Genomic DNA, 27,575 nt, shown 5'->3' with positions numbered 1-27,575 from the left:
CAGGAAAACAGAACACATAAAACAGTGTAGTTTCCACTTTTAATGACAGTTGAAATGAAGACTCAAGCAGCAAAGGTCTGCTGAAACATTCTGCAGATGACAAGGCACTGCCTAGTACTGTAAGAGTTACAATATTCATCCTTGTTTTAATTCTGGCTGGTGGCTTCCAGTCATTCATATCATTTACTGAGAAAAGGCTAGAGGGACACTTACAATCTGTAAGACATCCATCTTTTTACACATAACTTGTTTTATTAAAAAATCCAAATGACAAAATAAATCTTTCAAGGCAGGTCTTCGAATCATATTGCTTCAAATGCCATATAATACAAGATTTAGCAAAAGATTGATATACAAAAAGAAACTCCTAATCATGGCAGCTACTAGTGTGCATGGCTATACATCATAGCAGATACACTTGGTCTATAAAGAGTCATTCAAATGGACTTAATCAAATCTTACGTAAAAGCAATACTGCTGGGGGTTTCCAAACAAAGATGTCCTTCTCTTAGAAAGACAACCATCTATTTAAATGCTTAAAATTAGAATTACAAAATGCTAATTTAAATACAGTTTGATGTTCTCTTCATTTGCTGAAAATGCTTAACGGTCCACCTCAAAATAAACAGACCTGCTCTGAAACAATGACACCCAAATAGTGACCAACCATAATGTAATTCAAATTGCAGCTGCCCTGCATCGAGTTGTTATTTAGTTCGTTTTCAGTTTAAAACAGTGTGAGGAATGAATCAGTTAAAAATAACTACTAAAGGATAATCAATAAAACATCCTCCATCTATAATAAAATTGATCACTTTAAACTGTTCTATTAAATATCTCCCTTATTACCTGTTGCACTTATTTCATTGCTTGTAATGTAATTTGTGCACCATTATTCAAATACATTGTGCTGTACTTTTTGTTGTTGTTTCTCTTTGATATGTATACTGGTCTTGTTTGGGTAGAAGGCACTGTAGCTTGTGTAAGGCAGTGTCTGCAGTCTAGAATGAATGGACCAAGTATGGCACCGCTGTGGGGCCTATAGCAGTTGCAAACAAGATGCATCACATGCACTCAAACTCGTCTATACGCTGCTTGGTGTTGCCCGACCGAATCTGCCGGAGGGTCTTGTACTTGTCCCGTCCCGCTTTCACGTTATCTGCGTGGATGATGTCATTTGCGGTTTTCTTGGTCTCATCTCGAGCGATGGCCAACTCCGAGCTCAAAGCCTGGTAGAGGAAAGATAACATTATGGCCATGTCTCACTACGGCACACACAACAACACAGGCATAACATGATACATTTCTAAGCCCCATTCTTGTGATCTCTATACTTTCAGAAACAGTGATACAACCCCTATAAACATCTGTCTCCAGTGCTGGGGGGGATTTGATGTGAGCAGCAGCCACAGTCGGTCACTCACCTGCAGGTGTTGCTGTACACGCTCGTTCTTCTCGGCTTCGGTCATGCGCTCCTCCTCGCTGCGGTCTTTGTGGGAGATACCGCCTGTGAACTCGGCGCTGGCCTGGTCGCTGGTCTCGTCGTTCTCGTCATGCTCGTTCTCGGCCTGCATAGGCTCCTGTATGTGGGACGCCATGATTTTGCTCTTCAGCTCCTCTTTGGTCTTCTCCAGGTCCTCCTGTACCATGCAGGCCTAAGGGGGGCAGCCACTCATGTTAATGACTCATGGTATGAACTGATTCAGGAGAAGGAATATCAATAGGTTATGTGACACACAAAAAACGGGTGAACTTCAGGTGAACTACAGTGTCAGCTATCGGGTTTAGCCGAGTTCAGTATAATATCCATAAAGGATTTTGTTTCACCATAGCAGTGTTGGCCAGTGTTTCACCTGTCTGGTTCTGTTTCCCCCAGCAGAAGGAATACACTATATATAAAGAAGTATGTGGACACTCCTTCAAATGAGTGGATTCTGCTATTTCAGTGCACCTGTTGCTGACAGGTGTATCAAATTGAGCACACAGCCATGTAATCTCCACAGACAAACATTGGCAGCAGAATGGCCTTACTGAGTAGTTCAGTGACTTTCAACGTGGCATCGTCATAGGATGCCACCTTTCCAATAAGTCAGTTTGTTACATTTCTGCCCTGCTAGTGCTGCCCCGGTCAACTGTAAGTGCTGTTATTTTGAAGTGGAAAGGTCTAGGAGCAACAACGGCTCAGCCGCTAAGTGGTAGGCCACACAAGCTCACAGATCGGGACCTCCGAGGACTGAAGCATGTAGAGTGTAAAAATCGTCTGTCCTCGATAAGAGCACTCACTACTGAGTTCCAAATTGCCCCTGGAAGCAACGTTGCTGTTTGGGGTTTTAGGCTGGGTTTCTGTACAGCACTTTGAGATATCAGCTGATGTACGAAGGGCTATAATATAAATAAATACATTTGATTTGATTTGATTTGATAATGGTCTGGGGCTGTTTGGGCTAGGACCCTTAGTTCCAGTGAAGGGAAATCTTAACGCTACAGCATACAATTACATTTTAGACGATTCTGTGCTTCCAACTTTGTGGCAACAGTTTGGGGAATTACCTTTCCTGTTTCAGCATTACAATGCCCCCATGCACAAAGCGAGGTCCATACAGAAATGGTTTGTCGAGATCGGTGTGGAAGAACTTGACTGGCTTGCACAGAGCCCTGACCTCAACCCCAGCGAACACCTTTGGGATGAATTGGAACGCCGACTGCGAGCCAGGCCTAATCGCCCAACATCAGTGCCCGACCTCACTAATGCTCTTATGGCTGAATGGACGCAAGTCGCCGCAGCAACGATCCAACATCTAGTGGAAAGCCTTCCCAGAAGAGTGGAGGCTGTTATAGCAGAAAATGGAGGACCAACTACATATTAATAACCATGATTTTGGAATGAGATGTTCGACGAGCAGATGTCCACATACTTTTGGTCATGTAGTGTATCTATACCTCTATAATGACCTCTATAAGATTATACAGTTATACAGTCCAACATATACATTAATATCCTGTGTGACAGTATGGTGCACCAATCAGCTCATAAATCTTTCAGATTAAAATGGGGGAGGGGGAGGTAGATCTAGACAGCACAATCACACAACATTTGGGAACTGCCATTTAGATTAGCATTCTTTCAAATGTGAAAATAGGTCAAATATAACAATGGGGTGAGAGAAATCCTCCCAGGCAAACAGGATTTTCCTAGTGTAAAGACAGAGAGAAACCATCCCTTCCAGCCAGGCCCACAGCTTGAGTCACCATGCACACAGGGGGAGAGAAGAGGAGGTGCCCCTTCAATGGAGCAATTCCCTCCACCAGAGGGCTCAGACGCGCCAATAGCGTTTACTGGATGATTGTATTGAGCACCTTCTGAACAGAGTCTCTCATCCATGATGTAGAATCGTGTGATTTTTTGGGTCAGTCAGACGATTACAGCGGGTGGTCCCTTAAACACAGCACACTGGACAATCAGAGACAAACGCTAGATCCACATTCGGTGCTGTGCGCACACACTGCACCGATTGTCGTTCTGCTGTTCATCTGCTGTTTGTTTGCAGTTCGTTCGGCAAGGTGTGTTTTAAGGACCATCCCTGCCGGTGGGCGTCTCTGACTGCCGTCATTTTGCACTCATTTTGCAAATTACGACTGGCACTCTGTTCTTAAAACAAACAGTGTCCAACTGCTATAACCTCAGAACAGCATATCAGAGCTATGGTTACTTTGTTCTAATGGATGAATTACTGCAACATTGGATGTAGTTAATGACACATGGGGACTAAACCATTTGAGAATGTGGGGGAGGTCAGAGTGAATGAGGAGAGCAGTAGCTGAGACTACACCTTCTGTTGCCACTGCGTTGCCTCATCCTCCTTCCTCTGCTTGGCGTCCTCCAGTAGGGAGATCTTTGAGGTTAGCTCAGCCAGTTCCGTGGCCTGTGGGAAAAATAGGTTATTTTCACTTTCTTTCTTAGCTATCATGATAATACATGTTTCAAACAATTATTTATTTGTTTTATTCCAAAAAATTAACTACAGTAATTAACAATCATCACATTACTCAGTAGCTCATCACTCTGTAGCACAATGCTACATGCTGACACTGCGTGTGCTGTTGATGAATGTGTGTAATATGTGGGTAACTCGCCAAGTGTTCCTGGTTTTTCATCTGGTTCTCAGACTGCTGGAGCAGGGCAGTCTTGGCCTCCTCAGCCATCCTGCGCTCCTTCTCCAGACGCTCCGCCTCCTCCTGAGCACGCTTCCTCTCATGCTCCAATTCCAGAGCCTTCCGCGTCTGTTCCTCCAACTCTGCACACACACAGTAATGATGATAATAGACAGAATGGACTACGTGTACTGTAGCTTTCATTAAGTCTCTCTTGTAAAATGGAATTTCTCTCAACAAGACTAACTTCCTTAAATAAAGGTTACATTAGGTCTTACAGTGCTTTACAGTGTGTTGGTTGTATTTAGACAATAATCAATAATAAGCAATGAACAATCACTCTTTTATAAGACTCTAAGCTTTAAGAGAAAAGATAATAGGTTTTCTCTTATTTATTCATACTACAGTAATAGGGGGTTTCCAACCTTGCTGAGCTTTTTTCGTCTGTTCCTCAATCTGTTTCAGTTTCTCCATAAGATCCTCCTTCTCCTTTTCAATCTTTTCCTTTTCTTTTTCAGCAAGTTCTCTCTTCTTCTTTTCGTTCTCCAGCAGTGCCCTGGTGGACAGAGGCCATAGAGTAAACAGGGAGATAGAAGGGAGGGAACATGGACAATTTCATAACATTTTCAAGCCTTCTTTATCAGACAATAGGCCAAACTAAACATTAGCTAAAGAGATCTGTCAATGTTCTGATGGCTACTGAAGTTAGAGGGACTTTAGTAATAAGAAGTAATAATGTCTGGCCAGTGGCCACTATTTTCCACCCACAACAGACTGCTGTGATTTTAATGTTAGAAATTATCAATTTCAACAAGGACGATACAAAGACAGAGGCTGGAGTAACCACGGGTCTCTGAAGTCTTGAAATGGTCTTGTAAGCAGTAACTACAGTGCGGTGGTGGTGATACTGACCTCTCCATCTTCTTGTGGTTCTTTTCCTCTCTGGCCTGGGCCTTCATCTGCTGTACCTCGATGGTGTCTGGTTTGCGGCGACGCATATACAGCTCATGATTGCCCATGCAGAGTGCCAGGATGCGCTTGTTGATACGCAGTCGTGGAGCATAGAATACAAAGTCCTAGGAAAGAAAGTATGTGTGAGTACCAGTAATCTTTAAAAAAAAAAATTATGGCAACAATAATAATTTCTCTCCCTAGTGAATACTTTATAACTTTATCAAATCAAAGTTTATACAGTTTAGCAGATGCAAGATTCATTTTTCTACTTACCCAGAGTCAGATGAACTCATGGATACCATTTGTATGCCTCTGCATGCAGTAGAAAGGAAGTTAGAGGTAGTTTTGCATATGCTAGCATATCTGTAGACTTCCCGTTGTTGTGCTAACGCTAGTTAGCATTGGCTCGCTAAACTACCTCTAACTTCCTTCATACTGCACACATAGACATAAAATGACTATCCACGAGTTCATCTGACTCTGGGCGCATCTGACTCTGCCATAATCTCACAGTATTCCATTAACCATGAGTACAGAGAGGGCATTGGTGGTACATACTGGTGCTTTCTTGTCAATGGGTTTGATAACAAACTTCTTGTCATTGAAGGAAATATTCCTGATTTCACTCCATGGGAATCCAATTTTAGGTGTCATCCTGTTGAGGCAAAAATGTGATATCAACACATTGATATTTGCGTTCTCATTTACACTTCATCACAATCATAAAACAACCATTGGACCAGAGTTTGTACGGCATATGTATAACAGCTTTCAGTCCCATATGTGTGAGTACCCCTGTTGAGTACATTTCTACATGAGTCACTCACTTATCATTCTGTTCGTAAATGTTGAGTCCCAGGGCGTCCACTCCTAACCATAGCTCTGATCCTTTCTTGTTCTTGATGCTGAAGTAGTTGACACCGTACATCTCCAGGTCCTGAGCAATCTTCAGGTACTCCATCATTGAGTCCTCTCTGTGTGGGTATAACAAATCAAGTCATTAAGCACAGAAGAAACACAAGCTGTTAAGTTATTAAAATACTACCAGCAAGGTAGCTGCCAAAATAATTCTCAATAAGAGCTGATTGTCAAGATGCTTCAAAATCATAGCATATGCTTTCACATACTCAAGCTCTGAGTGCAAATCTATTCACTCTATGAGAGAAGCTAAAGCAATTTTCCACATGGTATGTTGTACTGTAAAGAGAGATATAGAACTTGCAATTGAAACCAACAGCTGCAGAACAACAGAACTAGGAGCGGTAAGTAATGTGTGTGTCTGTGTGTGTGTTTCACTACCTGAGCATGCCCTTGTGTTCCTCATGCCACACCTGGATCCTCTCCTCCCACTGCTCCTTGTTGAGCTTGTGCTGGTCCAGGACTCTAAAAAGAGAACATTACATTACACCATAAAAACATGACACCATCAAAAACTGTAGGCCATCATAGACTGTTTAAGGTAAAGAGAGTATGGAGGTCCAATCAAAAGGTGTTATGTAAACTCTAGAGATGGTGGAGGCCTTACCTCTGAGGCAACAGTTTGTCACTGGACAGGTATCCTGTTGAGTGGATGTCCTTGTTGTAGTCAGCATACTTGGCCTGCACGGCGTAGGAGGCCAGCAGCACAGCAGTCTCCGGGGGGCAGTAAATGTCATCGTTGAGGATCCCCTCCTTCACCTGCAAGAAGAACAGCCTCTGGGTGGCCTCCTGGATCAGCTCCTCTGACACATCCTCAGGGAAGAACTTTCCACGGAACTTGAACAGTAGTGGGCTTTCCTTCCTCACATCCTGGGCAGTCACCTAGGATCAGGGGTCATACAGCTGAGTAGAGGCACCAGGAGCAGTTTCTCTTTTACCTACACTCTTAGAATTAGTGGTGACTAAGAGATCCTAAAGGAACCCTTGGAGTTCCTCAAAGAACCATTGCTAGTCAATGGTTCATATTTGCACCTTCGGTTAGTTGAGGGGTTCTTGGAGGAACCATTATGGATTCAATGTAGCAACAGGTTCCTGGATAAACCCTGGAGTAGAGGCGTGGCTTAGTAGGGGTGTGGCGCTAAGATTTTTTTGGCTATCCGTTAGAGTAAATGTCATTCCTGTTAATGTGATGACAATACAACAGAAAAGATTAAGGTTGAACACTGACAGTTTTGTAGCTTCAATGAGGCTAACACAGATGTATGAGTTCCTTAAGAGCCTATGCAAATCCGAAAGTTGGAATAGTTTCCACTATATTACTGTATGTAATCAGCAATGTTAATATCATGAATATTATATTAGAATATGTAATATGCATAAATATTCAAGGAACATTTTAATATGCAGTGTACAAACTTAAGACGATGAACAGGAATGACATTTACGCTAACGGGTGACCAAAAACAACTATCTCAAAGCAACGACTACAATAAGCCACGCCTCCAATCTGATAGGCTGCCACCGCTACAATATATTATCAAAAAGGTTCAGGTTTGACCTTTACACAGGGGTTCCTTGAGGAACCTTTTTCAACTGGTAATGTTCCGCCGGTGTGGCAACCCAAAAGGTTTTTCTGGGCACATTTACTTTTAAGAGTGTAAGGTGGCATAGAAGCCTTGTTCACTATATCCTTGTTCAAATGGAGGCACTCACCTTCTTATTAAGCTTGAGCCAGGTTGAGAAACCTTTTGTATCCTGGTACTGCAGTCCGAAGAACCACACCTCCCGCAGTCCGATTGTCTTCACAACCTTAGAGCACAATTTTTTTTAATGTAAGCTAGCTCTCAACAGGGGCTAATTGTGTTAAATTGTCTGTGAAAACAGTGTTATGCGACATTCTTATTTCATGTAAGATTTTAATTTACTGTTGGTAATGGTACATGATGGTTGAGTCATTAATTGAAAAGAATATGACGATCTAATAGTCTTTAGTTTAGTCTTTCTTTAGAGTTATATTAAAACACTTTTACTGAACTATGAATACAGAATCATCTTCGCTAAGTGCATAGATATTCTACTTATCTTTTACATTTTATATTTAATTTTCAGTTTCAAACGAACACTGTATCAAATAACCATTTCTAAGCTAAACCTAATGCCCAAAATAATACAGTTGGCAGCCATTTCCTAAGAGTAATTGCATGGACCTACGTGTAGAAGAGCAGTTTAAACTTTTTCAACATTACTTAACTCTTCATCTTCTACCCTAGACATTGGTACTCTTTTTTTGTTATATGAGTAGATCATCTCTCTCTCACACACACAAACAAACAGAGGCTTTAGATCCAATATGCTAACTTGTGAAAGGCACCCATTTTATGTATTACTACAATCATAACAAGATTAAAATAAGAATTAAGTCACATATTAAACTTAGTGCTTCAGCATTGTTGCCCGATACAGCTCTCTTTCTGATTGCCTGAGTAAAAATAGAGGGGAAACTCTGTAATCTTATCTAATGGTTGTGGAGTGAGTCATCCAGTCCCCTGCCCAGAATGCCCACTACATCAAATGCCACTTAGAGGGGTCTGTGGCTGTCCTGACACAGATATGTCTGGACAGCAAAGTCCACATTAAGTTTAAAAATTCAGAATAATAAAAGTAATAGAAACAAATAAAAAATATATGTGTGATTATGAGCATTAAGTGAGATAGGGACAGCAGCCAAAATACAATTGGTGATGGAGTGACTCTGCTAAAACGATAGAGACGTAATCTTAGGCCGGGCTGACCTGCCATACAGCCATGGCAAGTTTGTGTCTAAGAGAGCCACTTTAACACTGGTGTGACCAAAACGGCTTGCCAAGCACCAACCTCTCCTCTCTCCTCTCCTCACACAGACAGGCATCGTAGAACAGCTTGAGACGGCTAGGGACTGATGACCACTCATGGAGGAGACACATCTGCTGTGTAAATAGCCTTGAGGAGGAGTTGGTGGGGGTTTTTCCCATATTGAAGACAGTGTTTAAACACACTACCACTGCCTGCAAATCATCCAGTTCTACACAGTCATCTGATTTGATTGAGCCACCCTTGAGTTGAGATGGGTTAGCTTAGGGTGGGTAGAGAGTTAAATGGCAAATCCAAAGCACCGCTACAACGTGTAATATTTTACAGCGAACACGTTCCTCCACTACCCTTTCCTCCACGTGAGGCTACAATAAGTCGAGTTTCCCCAGGAGGCTGTGAAGCCAGCTGCAGCCTACTGCATGATTCTGTTTTTGAGTCGGTTATTACAAAATGTGAAACAATGCTGTGTATGTTAACTATTGCTTGATTGTGTGTATGAGTCTGTTATTAAATGTGTATGTTCACTGCTTTTCATTAAATAATGTACAGTACCAGTCAAAAGTTCAGACACACCAACTCATTTAAGGGTTTTTCTTTATTTTTACTATTTTCTACATTGTAGAATAATAATGAATACATCAAAACCATGAAATAACCCATATGGGATCACGTAGTAACCAAAAAAGTGTGAAACAAATCAAAATATATTTTAGATTTGAGATTCTTCAAAGTTGCCACCCTTTGCCTTGATAGTAAAATAGTAAACATAAAGAAAAACCTGGGATGAGTAGGTGTCCAAACTTTTGACTGGTACTGTAGATATAAATACATATATAATAAAAAATCTTCAGGAGCCCCCCAAAAATGTTTTGCTCTCAGGCCTATGCCATAGCGAACAGCTTGACTCAATGAGAAGAACAGCGAGAGAGTGAGAGTTCCTAGAAAAATAAACCATTCACTCCAGTCCCACAACTGGGCTTCCATTCCCCAGCTTTCAATTTAGACTGATTAGCATTAGAAGAAAAGCACCACAAGAACATGTCATTTGCCACCGAGGAGGCAAAACCGTTAGCATGTTTCAGCAGAGCAAGCATTGTTCTTACCTGGTCGAAGAGTTGCTTTCCCGTTGTGTTGGGCTGGATGGCAAACTCCAACTCTGCATCCATCGTGGTAACTCGCACACTAATCTGTTGAAGAAACCAAAATTAGTTAGTACACTGTTACTGACAACCAGTGAATTCCATTTAAAAAAAGTTACATGTGTCGTCGGTGTACCTAATTTACAACAAATGTGATTATCGAGCTAGATGCCTCTGAGAATTTGAGATTGAGAATCAATAGCATGTTGGAGCAGACTACATTGATTAGAGACTGTTAGAGTTACTTACTTATGATTTATGCTAATAAATATATACATGTATGTACATTTATATGCTAAATTTAGTTTTGGGATTGATCAAAGGGGAATAGGCCTCATAAGCATTAGAATGAACCCTCATTCTATGACCGGAAGCAGTAGAGTTTCACAGCAGGGTAGGAGTGCACCTATATGACAACTTGGGCCAGGCATATGAGCACACTAACTTAGCAAAATCTTTATTTGATTAAACATTTTGGCAGTGTAATTTATAATTGTCTACATCTCATGAAATATTTATGGTTATAGTAGGGTGGACACACATACTTTCAGAAAAAAATGGTGCTTATGAGGGTTGTCAGATATGTTTAATCCAAAATGTCAGTGGTTTGTAAACTGATAACTACTGAACATATTACCAAAGAGCAGGCAGCAAAGGCATCATAGTGCGTTAGGTTCCAAATCCTGCTTTCATCAGGCGGTAAGCAAAAGCCATAATACAACAATTTAGGCAGACATTCAACTAGTTTTTCTAGACAGTTGGGTTGCTTCCGGCAATGTTCCAATGCTCCAGTGCCATTGCCTAGCTTACGTTGTTCCCAGGTCTGGGATATCTGAGACTAACACTCGACCATTACTTTTTTCAAAGCAGTGTGAAACATTTTTGTCTTTATTTGAGAGCTGTTGCATGTCCATACTACTCTATTAAATTGTCTTTGGGTATACTCCTTTGAGACGTAATACAGTGGGGCAAAAAAGTATTTAGTCAGCCACCAATTGTGCAAGTTCTCCCACTTAAAAAGATGAGAGAGGCCTGTAATTTTCATCATAGGTACACTTCAACTATGACAGACAAAATTCTATTTAAAAAAATTTTAAATCACATTGTAGGATTTTTAATGAATTTATTTGCAAATTATGGTGGAAAATAAGTATTTGGTCACCTACAAACAAGCAATATTTCTGGCTCTCACAGACCTGTAACTTCTTCTTTAAGAGGCTCCTCTGTCCTCCACTCGTTACCTGTATTAATGCCACCTGTTTGAACTTGTTATCAGTATAAAAGACACCTGTCCACAACCTCAAACAGTCACACTCCAAACTCCACTATGGCCAAGACCAAAGAGCTGTCAAAGGACACCAGAAACAAAATTGTATACCTGCACCAGGCTGGGAAGACTGAATCTGCAATAGATAAGCAGCTTGGTTTGAAGAAATCAACTGTGGGAGCATTTATTAGGAAATGGAAGACATACAATTAAAAAAAAAAAAAAAAAAAAAAAAAAAAACCACATATAATGTGTTCCGGAGTTCTAAATTGAGCAGCTACTGAAAAATGAGCTCCTGTATATATTAAGATTTAAATGTTTTTTTAGAGTGAAGTACATCGAAAAAAATCAAGAGAAAACTGCAAGACTCAATAGAAGACAAAACAAGGAACAAACCAAAAAAGACAGGCTTTTGAAAAATTAACTATTTTTCATAAAATTGTACAGTTATCTTAGCTAGCTGAATTGCTAGCAGAATTGTTTACTTGTTGCTAAGCAGTTGCTAGGGACTCTCCTGGAAGAAGCTAGCTAGCTTACAAAGAATAACAACAAAAAATATCTAGTTAACAGAAGAAAGGAAGACAAAATTAGGACAAAAGAAGGACAGAAGAAAAAGGAAAAGAAAGAGGACAACAAAGTGAAACAGTCAGCACTTCTATTGCAACTTCGTATTTCGTCGTCCTCACGTAGTCTACACTGCTATCTGCCCAGCAGCTAGCCAGCTAGCAAACGTCCACCGTCTACCGAATAGCAGCACTGTAGAAACTATTACACTCAACTGAACGAGTTGATTAGTGTAGTGTTAGCTAGCTACATAGTTGTCTTTGCTGTCTTCGTATCCAAGATAATTGTGTAGTTTAGAGCATGTAGTCTTAGAGTGATTATCTTAATTTACCGAGGTTAGCTAGCCAGCTATTTGTCGTCCTTAACGTAGGAGACACTGCTAGCTAGCCAACAGCTAGCCAACGTCTACTGAATAGAACTTCCGCACTCAACAACCCGGTCGCATTCCGCTTCGCTCCACAGGTAGTATCACATTTTCATTTCATTTCATTACAGCACAACGGTTTGATTTGTTTGATCTACATAGCTAGCTACATAGCCGTCTGTGTATCAAAGATAATTGTGTAGTCTAGAGCGATTTTCTAGGTTAGCTAGCCAGCTATTGTCCTTCTTTTAACGCAACGTAACGTAATCAACACTGCTAGCTAGCCAGCTAGCCCCCGAATAGCAGCACTGTAGAAACTATTACACTCAACGGAACGACTTGATTAGTGTAGTGTCAACAACGCAGCCACTGCCAGCTAGTCTACAAAGTCAACAACGCAGCCACTGCCAGCTAGCCTACTTCAGCAGTACTGTATCATTTTAATCATTTTAGTCAATAAGATTCTTGCTACGTGAGCTTAACTTTCTGAACATTCGAGACGTGTAGTCCACTTGTCATTCCAATCTCCTTGCATTAGCGTAGCCTCTTCTGTAGCCTGTCAACTATGTGTCTGTCTATCCCTGTTATCTCCTCTCTGCACAGACCATACAAACGCTCCACACCGCGTGGCCGCGGCCACCTAATCTGGTGGTCCCAGCGCGCACGACCCACGTGGAGTTCCAGGTCTCCGGTAGCCTCTGGAACTGCCGATCTGCGGCCAACAAGGCAGAGTTCATCTCAGCCTATGCCTCCCTCCAGTCCCTCGATTTCTTGGCACTGACGGAAACATGGATCACCACAGATAACACTGCTACTCCTACTGCTCTCTCTTCGTCCGCCCACGTGTTCTCGCACACCCGAGAGCTTCTGGTCAGCGGGGGGTGGCACCGGGATGCTCATCTCTCCCAAGTGGTCATTCTCTCTTTCTCCCTTACCCATCTGTCTATCGCCTCCTTTGAATTTCATGCTGTCACAGTTACCAGCCCTTTCAAGCTTAACATCCTTATCATTTATCGCCCTCCAGGTCCCCTCGGAGAGTTCATCAATGAGCTTGATGTCTTGATAAGCTCCTTTCCTGAGGACGGCTCACCTCTCACAGTTCTGGGCGACTTTAACCTCCCCACGTCTACCTTTGACTCATTCCTCTCTGCCTCCTTCTTTCCACTCCTTTCCTCTTTTGACCTCACCCTCTCACCTTCCCCCTACTCACAAGGCAGGCAATACGCTCGACCTCATCTTTACTAGATGCTGTTCTTCCACTAACCTCATTGCAACTCCCCTCCAAGTCTCCGACCACTACCTTGTATCCTTTTCCCTCTCGCTCTCATCCAACACTTCCCACACTGCCCCTACTCGGATGGTATCGCGCCGTCCCAACCTTCGCTCTCTCTCCCCCACTACTCTCTCCTCTTCCATCCTATCATCTCTTCCCTCTGCTCAAACCTTCTCTAACCTATCTCCTGATTCTGCCTCCTCAACCCTCCTCTCCTCCCTTTCTGCATCCTTTGACTCTCTATGTCCCCTATCTTCCAGGCCGGCTCGGTCCTTCCCTCCCGCTCCGTGGCTCGACGACTCATTGCGAGCTCACAGAACAGGGCTCCGGGCAGCCGAGCGGAAATGGAGGAAAACTCGCCTCCCTGCGGACCTGGCATCCTTTCGCTCCCTCCTCTCTACATTTTCCTCCTCTGTCTCTGCTGCTAAAGCCACTTTCTACCACTCTAAATTCCAAGCATCTGCCTCTAACCCTAGGAAGCTCTTTGCCACCTTCTCCTCCCTCCTGAATCCTCCCCCCCCTCCCTCTCTGCAGATGACTTCGTCAACCATTTTGAAAAGAAGGTCGACGACATCCGATCCTCGTTTGCTAAGTCAAACGACACCGCTCGCTGGTTCTGCTCACACTGCCCTACCCTGTGCTCTGACCTCTTTCTCCCCTCTCTCTCCAGATGAAATCTTGCGTCTTGTAACGGCCGGCCGCCCAACAACCTGCCCGCTCGACCCTATCCCCTCCTCTCTTCTCCAGACCATTTCCGGAGACCTTCTCCCTTACCTCACCTCGCTCATCAACTCATCCCTGACCGCTGGCGACGTCCCTTCCGTCTTCAAGAGAGCGAGAGTTGCACCCCTTCTGAAAAAACCTACACTCGATCCCTCCGATGTCAACAACTACAGACCAGTATCCCTTCTTTCTTTTCTCTCCAAAACTCTTGAACGTGCCGTCCTTGGCCAGCTCTCCCGCTATCTCTCTCAGAATGACCTTCTTGATCCAAATCAGTCAGGTTTCAAGACTAGTCATTCAACTGAGACTGCTCTTCTCTGTATCACGGAGGCGCTCCGCACCGCTAAAGCTAACTCTCTCTCCTCTGCTCTCATCCTTCTAGACCTATCGGCTGCCTTCGATACTGTGAACCATCAGATCCTCCTCTCCACCCTCTCAGAGTTGGGCATCTCCGGCGCGGCCCACGCTTGGATTGCGTCCTACCTGACAGGTCGCTCCTACCAGGTGGCGTGGCGAGAATCTGTCTCCTCACCACGCGCTCTCACCACTGGTGTCCCCCAGGGCTCTGTTCTAGGCCCTCTCCTATTCTCGCTATACACCAAGTCACTTGGCTCTGTCATAACCTCACATGGTCTCTCCTATCATTGCTATGCAGACGACACACAATTAATCTTCTCCTTTCCCCCTTCTGATGACCAGGTGGCGAATCGCATCTCTGCATGTCTGGCAGACATATCAGTGTGGATGACGGATCACCACCTCAAGCTGAACCTCGGCAAGACGGAGCTGCTCTTCCTCCCGGGAAGGACTGCCCGTTCCATGATCTCGCCATCATGGTTGACAACTCCATTGTGTCCTCCTCCCAGAGCGCTAAGAACCTTGGCGTGATCCTGGACAACACCCTGTCGTTCTCAACTAACATCAAGGCGGTGGCCCGTTCCTGTAGGTTCATGCTCTACAACATCCGCAGAGTACGACCCTGCCTAACACAGGAAGCGGCGCAGGTCCTAATCCAGGCACTTGTCATCTCCTGTCTGGATTACTGCAACTCGCTGTTGGCTGGGCTCCCTGCCTGTGCCATTAAACCCCTACAACTCATCCAGAACGCCGCAGCCCGTCTGGTGTTCAACCTTCCCAAGTTCTCTCACGTCACCCCGCTCCTCCGCTCTCTCCACTGGCTTCCAGTTGAAGCTCGCATCCGCTACAAGACCATGGTGCTTGCCTACGGAGCTGTGAGGGGAACGGCACCTCAGTACCTCCAGGCTCTGATCAGGCCCTACACCCAAACAAGGGCACTGCGTTCATCCACCTCTGGCCTGCTCGCCTCCCTACCACTGAGGAAGTACAGTTCCCGCTCAGCCCAGTCAAAACTGTTCGCTGCTCTGGCTCCCCAATGGTGGAACACACTCCCTCACGACGCCAGGACAGCGGAGTCAATCACCACCTTCCGGAGACACCTGAAACCCCACCTCTTTAAGGAATACCTAGGATAGGATAAAGTAATCCTTCTCACCCCCCTTAAAAGATTTAGATGCACTATTGTAAAGTGTCTGTTCCACTGGATGTCATAAGGTGAATGCACCAATTTGTAAGTCGCTCTGGATAAGAGCGTCTGCTAAATGACTTAAATGTAAATGTAATAAAAGACCACTGATAATCTCCCTCGATCTGGGGCTCCACACAAGATCTCACCCCGTGGGGTCAAAATGATCACAAGAACGGTGAGCAGAAATCCCAGAACCACACAGGGGAACATAGTGAATGACCTGCAGAGAGCTGGGACCAAAGTAACAGCTGGAACTAAAGCCTACCATCAGTAACACACTACGCCGCCGGGGACTCAAATCCTGCAGTGCCAGTCGTGTCCCCCTGCTTAAGCCAGTACATGTCCAGGGCGTCTGAAGTTTGCTAGAGAGCATTTGGATGATCCAGAAGAAGATTGGGAGAATGTCATATGGTCAGATGAAACCAAAATATAACTTTTTGGTAAAAACTCAACTCGTCGTGTTTGGAGGACAAAGAATGCTGAGTTGCATCCAAAGAACACCATACCTACTGTGAAGCATGGGGGTGGAAACATCCTGCTTTGGGGCTGTTTTTCTGCAAAGGGACCAGGACGACTGATCCGTGTAAAGGAAAGAATGAATGGGGCCATGCATTGTGAGATTTTGAGTGAAAACCTCCTTCCATCAGCAAGGGCATTGAAGATGAAACGTGGCTGGGTCTTTCAGCATGACAATGATCCCAAACACACCGCTCGGGCAACGAAGGAGTGGCTTCGTAAGAAGCATTTCAAGGTCCTGGAGTGGCCTAGCCAGTCTCCAGAGCTCAACCCCATAGAAAATCTTTGGAGGGAGTTGAAAGTCTGTGTTGCCCAGCAACAGCACCAAAACATCACTGCTCTAGAGGAGATCTGCATGGAGGAATGGGGCAAAATACCAGCAACAGTGTGTGAAAAACATGTGAAGACTTACAGAAAACGTTTGACCTCTGTCATTGCCAACAAAGAGTATATAACAAAGTATTGAGATAAACTTTTGTTATTGACCAAATACTTATTTTCCACCATAATTTGCAAATGAATTAAGTAAAAACCCTACAATGTGATTTTGGGGATTTTTTTCATCTCATTTTGTCTGTCATAGTTGAAGTGTACCTATGATGAAAATTACAGGCCTCTCTCATCTTTTTAAGTGGGAGAACTTGCACAATTTGCGGCTGACTAAATACTTTTTTGCCCCACTGTATGCATGTTCATTTCAACTCCTTTACTCACTAGAGAGGGGAGGGTGGGGCAGACAATTACAATGTTTCAAAGATGTACAATGTGGGAGAGAGGCCATTTTCCGTGCCTGGTACAGATGATTGCACAAGGGGAGGTGCTTAGACTAAAAATGATTGATCAGCCTCAAACCCTGGAAAAAACAATTTCAGGAAACCCGCTGAGGGAGACAGTGCACCAATTCCTGCCACAATGAGGTATTATTAGCTTATATTGGAAAAAGAGGCACACTGACTTCACAGAAACCAAAGGGGAAATAAATATGTTTATCTCAATGATGCGATAAAACTTGTCCACTACACTAACAGAATTTTAAACAGAATTTAATCGGAGTAGATTTGACACAGAAATAAAAACAGTTACTATACTTATACTGTGTCAAATGAAATAGTATTAAATAGTTTTGCATCTGGCAATAGTGATGAGTATACCTCTCTAAATGTAGCAGAATGACTTTGGGGGTTTTAGCATGCTAAGTGAACATGTTGTCCCCCAGCTCACTCTCTCTCTCTACCAAGCTGCTTCACTACAGGAAGTAACCACATCCTCTGGTAGCTGGGCCTCGCAAAGCGAGGGTGGCCCGCCCAACATGGAGCTCACTGACACTACATCCTGTAATGCATCACATTGCTGCTTGCCTGCCTTTCTCTCAGAGTTAACGTGTGCTCAGTGATTGCACCAGCACAATTTCTCTTTTTGATTTCTTAAAATCCACACACACGTGCATGCAAAAAGGACTTGTAGCTCTCTATCGCACTGTTTTGCCCTCATATGACATTTACTGTAGGCCTATGCGTAATTATGATAAAAAGTTGCTCTTAGACTGTTCTAGTGACACGATAATAACGCGATCATTTTGTAATTGCAAGTTCTGCCATTTTTGTAATTACAAAAGTGGAATTAGGAAAAGTGGCCTTATTTCTAGAATGATTTATATAACAGCAGGCATACAAAACCTGATGAGCTAGCCATCATGGATACCTCAGTCTTTAGACCACAACATCATGGCCCAACACTCAAAGCAGTTTTACAGCCAGTATGAATTAGAAACAAATGGAATATGCCCATAAAAGGAATGCAACAAATGAGTGTATGCTGCCTGCCACGTGGTATACAAGCTTCCGCCTGCTGTGCACCCTAAACATATTTCCATCCCACGCTGTGAGTGATTAATAAAGCTATATTGACATGGCTCCATGTTCTGTCCTCTCAGAAATGACATGAGTGTGTGTGTGTGTGTGTGTGGGGGGGGAGAATAACTGAGCAGGGCTGAGGCCCACGCCTGAGCTGAGCCACAATGGCATGCTTTATTTCCCAGCTGTGTGGCTGATTAGGGCTGCGTTCTTTCCCCTTTGTGTCAGCAGGCCCCATTTGCTGGTCAGTCCACTTGTCACCCTGCCACTTCCTGTCATCACCGGCAGCACAGAGCAGACTGGAGTGGCTGGACTGATGTGGCCCACAGAGTAGAGGGCTGTAGAGTAGAGCGTGACTGGACCGAGGCTTGTAGGAGCAGGAGCTAACTACTATGAACATTAACCTCATTTAGGCTTCACAAATTACCCAGACACATCCAGCCATCTACAATAATTAGTACAAACATTTAACATGGTTGGTTCTCAAACAAATTCTATGCCACTCAACAGTGCATAGTTGAGTTCCTTGTTTTCTTAAAATGTATGACTAAACAAGATCTGAACACATCTCAAAGGTGTTATCTAATGTTGTAGGGGAGAGATTAATAAATAAATGAAATATTTCACACAAAATGAAGGCCCAGTTTTCTAGGGAGTGGTTAGCTGAATGTTTAATTTCCTCTTTCCATGTTCCGGCAACTTCTACCAGTGAAATTAAGCTTTATGTGCACTTGCAGGCTATACCGATAACTTATGTTTGTAAACAAGTTAGGGCCTATATCTGTCTATTGCCATTGTCACGTTTCCCAATAACCAACCAAAAATCGTTGCTCAACATAAAAAGGTAACTAACAATTGAGTCACTGACAAACAAAACAAAACCAGGTGGGGGTTTAAAATGGGTTCTGAAAGGCATTCACTGAATGCTGACCAATCAACCTCGACTAGGGTCTTAAATATACACCCACAATGGACGCTCCCGTAGATTTGCATGATAAACTAAAAGAAAAGAACACACGCCAACTTAGGTTAGGGAGTGAAAATAAACATCAATCAAACCAAATGGCAAAAAAATAAAAGGTGTCGCATTAAACTTAAAGCATGAGTGTTAAACAGCAGTCTAGCTCTTCCAACATCTCTAGTGCCAGCTGGAACACTGGCTTTGCAGCTTTTAAATATCACCTGTGCCAGCAGGTGATTAACGAGGTGCAACACATCCTGACCAACAAGGATGATTCCAATCAGGGCAAGCCACAAACTCGAAGTCGAAATCCCAAAGCCTATAACATCTTCCCCCTTAAGACAACAAATATATACCATGTATTTAGTGGACACCAACAGAAAAAAACTCCCATTTCACAACAAGATCAACTTAAATGCGACACTACTTTAATGAATCGCCTTCTCTAATATAAACCCGGTATTTGCTGCCAGTCTATTGTACAAGACAAAACAGGCACAAAAAAATGCTATATTATAATTTTTCATATTTGTAAATATATATATATATATATATATATATATATATATATATATATATATATATATATATATATATATATATATATATAATAATAGCTGCCTAAAACTCAAAAGTTTTGAGAACAGAGGGAAAATCTCGATCTGTGTACCTTCCTAGTACTCATCCCATTGGGACAAGCCCAACCAAACCAAACCAAACAATGCCACTTAATATAATGTTTACATACCCTACATTACTCATCTCATATGTATTTCTATATACTGTACTCTATATCATCTAATGCATATTTATGTAATACATGTAATACTAGCCACTTTAAACTATGCCACTTTGTTTACATACCCCACATTACTCATCTCATATACTGTACTCAATACCATTTACTGCATCTTGCCTATGCCGTTCTGTACCATCACTCATTCATATATCTTTATGTACATATTCTTTATCCCTTTACACTTGTGTGTATAAGGTAGTAGTTTTGGAATTGTTAGGTTAGATTACTTGTTGGTTATTACTGCATTGGCGGAACTAGAAGCACAAGCATTTCGCTACACTCACATTAACATCTGCTAACCATGTGTATGTGACAAATACAATTTGATTTGATTTGGATTTGGCACAACCTTCCCTCCAGCCAAATCGTTGCCCAAAATTAAAGAGACCCTCTTCACCAGTATGCTAGGCCTCACTCCAACGATAACAGCAACTGGTTACACATACAGTATAATCCAAAACCTTGTTTAGGCGATAAACCAGTCCCAGCCAGAGACTTAACGGGCTGGAGTGATCCCCCAAAAAAGAAACAGTTTTTCTCTCTTTTTTTCTGTTTCAACTTAGGACACAGAGACAATGTGTCCTTTGTCACGGCAGTAGTGACAAACTGGCAGATACAAAGCACAAGTTTTCTGCCTTGTCTTTGGGCACTGCAGAAAATACATAAACCTCACAGAGGGAGGTGACTTCTCTAGATTGCTTTTTGTGTAGGAATAACTACTGGGCACTTTGTTTCTGAAGGTAGGTTTATGTGTCAACACAAACTCATCTGCAAGGACTGCATCTTTCTCAAGAGTGAGATCCTTGTGCTCATAAATGTAGTTAGCAACCCTTTCGTGAAGGCAATTCTTGAACTACTTGAGTGGTAGGAGTGCCTTTAACTCTTGAAGGACCTTGACCTCTTGAGAACAACACCACTGATCAAAAAGACATGCTGGTTCCCTTGAGAATTAAACATGGCTTTTTAATGTCTCTCGTAATTTACTGAACTGTTGTCTGTATGCCTCTGGGACCAACTCATAAACCAGAAGGATAGCAGCTTTAACAGTGTCATAATCTGAACTCTGATCAAGAGATAAAGCACTGTACACTTTCAGAGATTTCCCCACAAAAACACTTTGTAGAGGAGAACCAGATATTGCACAGCCATTCTAGCAACGTGGCAATCCACTCATAGTAGAATATACACCCACCTCCTTTATCCTTGAAAGGCGGTACAAGCCAACCAAGATTTTTTATTTTATTTTTTATTTTTACCTTTATTTAACCAGGCAAGTCAGTTAAGAACACATTCATATTTTCAATGACAGCCTGGGAACAGTGGGTTAACTGCCTGTTCAGGGGCAGAACGACAGATTTGTACCTTGTCAGCTTGGGGGTTTGAACTCGCAACCTTCCGATTACTAGTCCAACGCTCTAATCCACTAGGCTACGCTGCCACCACTCAAACTCTGTTGAGGGTGGAGGATCATGGCCTGACTTGATTGTGAGGGCATCCACTTCTGGTGCTGCTTTGGTGGCCAACAGTTCTATCTGTTTTAACTGAATGGTGTGCTTGAACTCTGTTGCTTCAATCTTGCCTTTAGTTCTACCTCTCACAGTTGCACCTCTACGGGGTGTATTCCACCATCCGTAGGACCCTTCTCATCCTCCCTCTCCACGAGGATTTCCTCTTCCACTAAAACAGTAGTGATTAACTCCTTGACTAGTTCTTTTGAATCGGCAGTTGCCACTGTCACATAATGCTTTGCAATGATGAGCAGATTTGCTTTTGTACATTTTATCCAGTATCTCCCAAGTAGGGTTCCCCACAAATGCTTGCAAATAAAAGTCCATATTTATTTTTAGTTACAGTGTGAGTTTTTATGCAACTTTCCACTGATTTCACCAATTTTATAACCCATCTGAGTGGTTGTCAGTGACAAACCCTCAAACAAAAGTGCATTTTGAAAACTCAAATATATGGGCACAGTAACACTTCAGAGGTGAGTGACGACCATACTCATAGGAAACAATGATCCTTCCTGGCTGAGCCCCCATTTTGTTAAGTTCCCCAATAACCAACCAAAAATCATCGCTCAACATGAAAAGGGAACTAACAAATTAATCACTCACAAACAAACCGACACCAAGTGGGGTTTTAAAATGGATTCTGAAAGGCATCCATGGGGGTACCTACTGGATGCTGGCCAAGCAAACTTCAGTCTTAACACACACACACCATGTACACCCACTAGGTTTGCCTCATGCCAACTGGCACATAGGCTCTGCAGCGCTAAAATATCCCCTGTGCCAGCACAGGTGAAACTTAAACATGTTTAACAAGGCAACAGGTGCAGCTCATCCAATCTGGGAAAGCCACACCCAAACAGAACCAAACTCGAAAACGAAGTAGATCAAAACCCCAAAGCCTTTAACACCATAGCTATTCCTTTTATGGTTTACTCTATGAACTGAGCCACACCACAAATGTGAGTTGAATCTAACTGCAGTGGCTGTGAGTTGAATCTAATTTCAGTGACTAAGATTTGTTAAATGACACTAATTTACAAGATCTAGTAAGACATTGAGAGTAGATTTGCATGTAAGTCCCACATTGTGCCTCTGTCACCATGTTAAACATTTATTTGCATCATTGTTTTGATGAATCCCCGAAATCAATGGTTCCCAAACAGGGGTACTAGGACCCATGGGGTTACTTGGCCTATCTACAGAAGGTACTTGAGAAGACTCGTGACCATAAGCTTACTGGTAAAATGCACATGAGGGGGTTCTTCAGGCAGACCAAAATGTTGTTGCTGGTACAGTTACTGAAAAAGGTTGGGAACCACTGCCCTAAATCATACCACTTTTATATTTTCTCTAAACACTATACTTTATTTTCCCAGTTAACCAAACGAACTGCTTAACATGACATAGCCTACTGATTAGACATTATTTAATTGTGTAGTTCAGGCCTACAGGTCCTTGGCTACCAGTCAAGGGTTGTTAAGAAGTGCCTTTCCTGGGTAAAAATAGTTCATCTCACACAGGAAAAAAAGAACTACGAATGGGCAGTTCTGCCTGGTAAGGGTAGGTATCGCATGGCTAGAGCTCAGAACACTTCTCACACACTATTATTAGAACAGCAGCAATACATCACTCTCAGTAACAGGACCAATGATAGTTTTGTGGCTGATTCCTCACAAAACATGAACAAATGTAATACATAGACGAATACCTTGTAGGAAGGCTATCAACCTAGGGGTGCCAGGTAGCCTAGTGGTTAGAGTGTTGTACTAGGAACCGAAGGTTACAAGATTAAATCCCCAAGCGATCCGTCGTTAACCTAGACTATCATTGAAAAAACAAATTGTTCTTAACTGACTTGCCTAGTCAAATAAAGGTAAAAACATTTATTTTTTATTTTTAACTGGACAGATTGTTTGATTTCCTTCAGTTCTGTTGTCACATTCTGCGATTGACTTGCAATGGTTCAGCGGTGTATTTGATCTGTGCATGTGCCAGCAGCGCAATACTCTCTCTATGCGAGTGAGGTGAGTTTGAAAAAACTGAAAGTATGCATTTTAGAAATAAATAGGCTTCCCCAAAATAGCGTGGTAGATTTAAAAAAAAAGTTTTTAAAAAAAGTGTTTTTATCAAAATCCCACCCCAAGCCTGATTTCAGTTATATCATGTAAACAAGATCATTAGGGAAATCGTTATTCTTGCACAGCATGTAAAATTTTAAATCTAACTATTATATTATTCTGACTATTTACACTAATCGTATTATTGTGTACATACAATGCCGGCAGTGTTACTATTGGTCAGTCATCGGGATCGGCTCCTAACACCAGCCACACTACACGATGAAGGCAAAAAGTTTACTTAAATCGGCAGACCTAGACCATGCCACACTGAACGAGCGAAGACATCCAACAATTGTTTCCGACATAAGAATTTGCCCACGCCGTGGAAATTTTGTCTGGGGGGCAAAATCGTGGCATAAGACGGCTAAAATTGTACAGTCTACAAAGGCCTTTACCCAGGCCTCCTTTAATAAGACTCTATAATGTTTCATTTGTATGTGCTACAAAATCACAATGTTAATGTTTCCATTCTGTCTTGGTAACATTCAATGCCTTTTCTGTCTTGTAAAGGGCGTTGGGTCATACTGAGGAGCAAACAAAGCTATAACAAATCTTAGCTATAGACTGTATTTCAGTAAAGTACGCAAATTATTATAAACGGGGACACCAATCACTTGGGGAAAAGGAAGTGACATTTTACACTTTCCAAATTCCCTTTCCAAAATGTTGGAATGTCTCCTTCAACTGCATCCCCTCAAGAAATCTGATTGAAATACACTTTGAAAGGGATTTAAAAATCATAAATATGTTAACCATTCACAAACATATTCACATACACAAATGGAATACAATCAATTAGAAAAGTATTCATAGTATGTTTTTAGGTCAAAATCATGAACAGGAAGATTAGAGCCACAGGCACTAATGTAGAAAGAAAAGCTCTCTCTGGGTTTAATTCTGAGAATGAGGTTAGCCTAAAACTGCTAATGCTACTCTCCGTAGAGCCAAAATGTTATAAACTTCCACTATAGACAGTTTTTCAGAATCAATATAAGAATTTCAATTATGTTGATATTTGTTCAGATTGAATGTGTTTGTGAGTCTTATATTAGTTTCAAGTTATTTAAACTCACTGTACTATGACTTGCCCTTTTTCAAATCAGGTTCATGAATTGCAGATAATGCAAGGTAATTTGTAATTCAAACACCTTAAAGCAACCACTTATCAGTACAAATTATACGGTCGTTATCACAATCATTGCTGTTCACTTACCAACGTAGTAATAGTGCAGTGATTTATGTTAACCTAGGGTGAGATCCTATGTAAAAAATAAATAAAGTTCTGTTTTAGCAAACCTCATCTAAATCAACTCAAAAACACACAAAAACAACAACAAAAGACAACTCACTGGTTGGTTTTCTGCAGCCAGAGAGATGTTTCAGAGCTGCTGTTACCCTCCATTTACGGGCTGAAGCCCCCAAAGGTTCGCATAATTTCTGCCTTTCATACACTCTACCACCGGTAGCTTAGTTTATTACAAATTGTTAATCTCAGCTCTGCTATGTGCGTTTACAGAGCTGCTTAAATCCCCTTCTTACATACCACTGGACTTTCCACTTCACTTGGTTCTATTATTTGTTGTTTGTGAAGAACTAAGGATTTTCAATTATACTCATGCCAATATAGTATTTCACTTCACTGGACAGTAGTAAGTAGAAATTGCTGTTGATTAGAATATCGTAGTTCTGAAGGAAAGCAACATCACTTAATAACACATTTATTAGTGATGTGTAGAGTTCTAGAGTCTAAAGGTACATCTGAAATAAAATTAACCAGACTGCAAGTACCTTTTTAGTGATGAGAGGGTCTTATGAATATAATAAAATTGATTGATGTAAAATAGCATATCATAACATATGTATTATGACATTATCTGGGAAATGAGAAAGGAGTCAATTTGGTGTGTGACATGGGGTGGCCTGTAGAAGTGTTTAAAAACCTAGATGGTAAAACACTGGCTGAGGAACGTGCAATTGCGCAGTACGGAGAAGGGGGAGTCTGTGCTGTGAAACACCAAATAAGGCTTTCAGTGGCAGCGTCAAGAGACTGCAGGCCAGGAAATGGCTCAAAAGCAACTGACGCAATCTTAGAAACCTTGAGTCACTAGATTACAGTTCCTTGGGAAGCTGTAAAATTGCCAAAAGAAGCACAGCCAAAGCCTACACTAATGGCAGGGGGACACATGGATGACTTCTGTGAAAAGACATGTTAATACATAATTACAGATTAAAATAAATACAACTATAATCTTCTCATGCGTTCACAATTGATTCTTGAAAGCTAAATGTCACAATACTGCACATTATTTTACTGTCATTACCTGGGGTGCATTTGATCACAGTGACTGATTAAGCAAAACATATTTTTCAAATCCTCATGTCTGACATCCTGACCTAAAATATGATGCTATACAGAGTGTTTTATTCATTGTTCCTAATTTGAAGTAAATACTTGATTAAGATAACGTAGAAATCAAATAAATTACAAATGCAATGCTATTTAACATCAATAGAACTGATCCAGTGGATTCTACATTCAACTAAATTTCCCTGGGCTGGGCTATATATGTTCGACTATTAGAAACCGGAAGGTTGCAAGTTCGAATCCCGGAGGTGACAGGGTAAAAAAAAAAAACATCCTGTCCCTGAACTAGGCTGTCATTGAAAATAAGAATGTGTTATTTTAACTGACTTGCCTAGGTTAATAAATGTCAAATATAATAAATATAGCAAATATCTAAATCACGCAGGCCTGGTAATCTTCTAGGCTAAGGTTTGCCATAGATCAAACTATAAGAACCTACATTTCTAGATACTGTACCTCCTAGAATAGCCAATACTTTGATAGAGCACAATGCAAGTGATCTAACCTCCATCACTCAATAGCAGGCCTATAGGACAGGATAACATGGGAGTCCACTGTTGAAGAGTGCATAGGCTAGCTATTGTACTACGGGGTACCACAAAGACAAACACAACGTCATCGAATGGGCCATGGGAACCTCCGGTAGGCCAACAGCAAACAAAATCAACACTAATAGGCCACATTGATATGAATTGGGCCCGGTGACGCGTTAATGTTGTCTAAAGACTACATTTGAACAACATTTAAAATGTCTGACATAATTATTCATGAATATGGATCGAGTTGATATGAACCCAACGCTGGTCTATTCAACTTCTTGAACGTTCATTCAAAAGCCAATCACGTTCCAAGGAACGGGGGATTGCCGATGGCGCATAGCTTGACACAAAATAACGGTTCATAAGATAGACACAAACCTAGGGTAGCCTAACAAAAAATAACGTTGGGCAACATTGTATCAATTCCTTGTAATTCGTAATAAAAACAAGTTTAGGGGATGCTGGAGAAAAAAATATAAGCTACAGCGTCCTGCCCTATATGAAATACATGTTTTAAAATACACTTTTCATTCATTTGAGGGGCGCTAAACCTTTTCTGAACCTATATGGCTCTACATAGGCTATACAACGTCAGACACATTCAGTAGCCCAATTGAGTTAAATCTGCCAAATATATGCTTTCGAAGAATTATAGGATATCAATTCAAACATTTGACTTTATAGCCTGTTATGGGCTAAATTATCTTTCTCGACCAAACAAGACAACAAGTTGGAAAGCTACATTTTGACCAGAGATAGCGTTTTATATAATGTCTTATTTCTATTTAACATCAGTGTTTTAAAGCTGGTCCCACACACGAATAAAGGCTACTCACCGTCTTCGGCATTTTCGCAGTTATCTGTCCTTGGTCACTGATGTCAGGAATTGGATGGTAGCAACAATGGAGTCAACAAAAACTTGTGACCATTAGATAAAGTGCACAATCTGAAAATCGTCCGTCAACTTCAGTTAAACTTTGATTTCAAACTTTTTAAACTGCTCGTATTTTCCTATTTTCTTTGTATCGCCTCAAAGTGGTGATCCAGAGCTTAATTTCCTGCTAACGGCACGGTGACTGAAAAACCACACCCAGCCCAATGAAGACATACTAAAATGAGTTTTTCAGCAGACTCCGCCTGTATTCTCAATGACCCGTTATT

General features: G+C 41.9%; 1 protein-coding gene across 2 annotated transcripts; it reads right to left on the bottom strand.

The window, feature by feature from the left end:
* Nucleotides 1–20: 20 nt before the first annotated feature.
* Nucleotides 21–27,523, bottom strand: LOC118391324 (moesin). Of its 2 annotated transcripts, XM_035782601.2 has the most exons (13): nt 27,251–27,523; nt 9,978–10,061; nt 7,738–7,833; nt 6,632–6,906; nt 6,406–6,489; nt 5,934–6,080; nt 5,665–5,761; nt 5,065–5,228; nt 4,578–4,708; nt 4,135–4,295; nt 3,831–3,923; nt 1,425–1,655; nt 21–1,229 (listed from the first exon to the last, which is right to left on the bottom strand). In XM_035782601.2, the coding sequence occupies exons 1-13, from the start codon at nt 27,260–27,262 to the stop codon at nt 1,065–1,067; spliced, it is 1,740 nt and encodes a 579-aa protein (XP_035638494.1). In that variant the 5' UTR covers nt 27,263–27,523; the 3' UTR covers nt 21–1,064. The 2 variants fall into 2 exon arrangements, with proteins under 2 accessions (XP_035638494.1, XP_035638496.1); XM_035782603.1 differs by lacking the exons at nt 6,632–6,906; nt 7,738–7,833; nt 27,251–27,523 and having other exon boundaries at nt 9,978–10,036.
* Nucleotides 27,524–27,575: the final 52 nt, after the last annotated feature.

Source organism: Oncorhynchus keta, chromosome 12 (assembly GCF_023373465.1).
Source record: "Oncorhynchus keta strain PuntledgeMale-10-30-2019 chromosome 12, Oket_V2, whole genome shotgun sequence".
Lineage (NCBI taxonomy): Eukaryota > Metazoa > Chordata > Actinopteri > Salmoniformes > Salmonidae > Oncorhynchus > Oncorhynchus keta.
Note: the sequence above shows the minus strand (reverse complement) of the source record. Positions and strands in the feature narration are given on the sequence as shown.

What these genes read in the sequence shown, in the direction of transcription:
- LOC118391324 (XM_035782601.2), bottom strand. An exon ending in GAACACAAGGGCATGCTCAG is followed by an intron (nt 6,081 to 6,405) that starts GTAGTGAAACAC and finishes ATACCCACACAG; the next exon opens with AGAGGACTCAATGATGGAGT. An exon ending in TGAAAAACCAGGAACACTTG is followed by an intron (nt 3,924 to 4,134) that starts GCGAGTTACCCA and finishes TTTTTCCCACAG; the next exon opens with GCCACGGAACTGGCTGAGCT.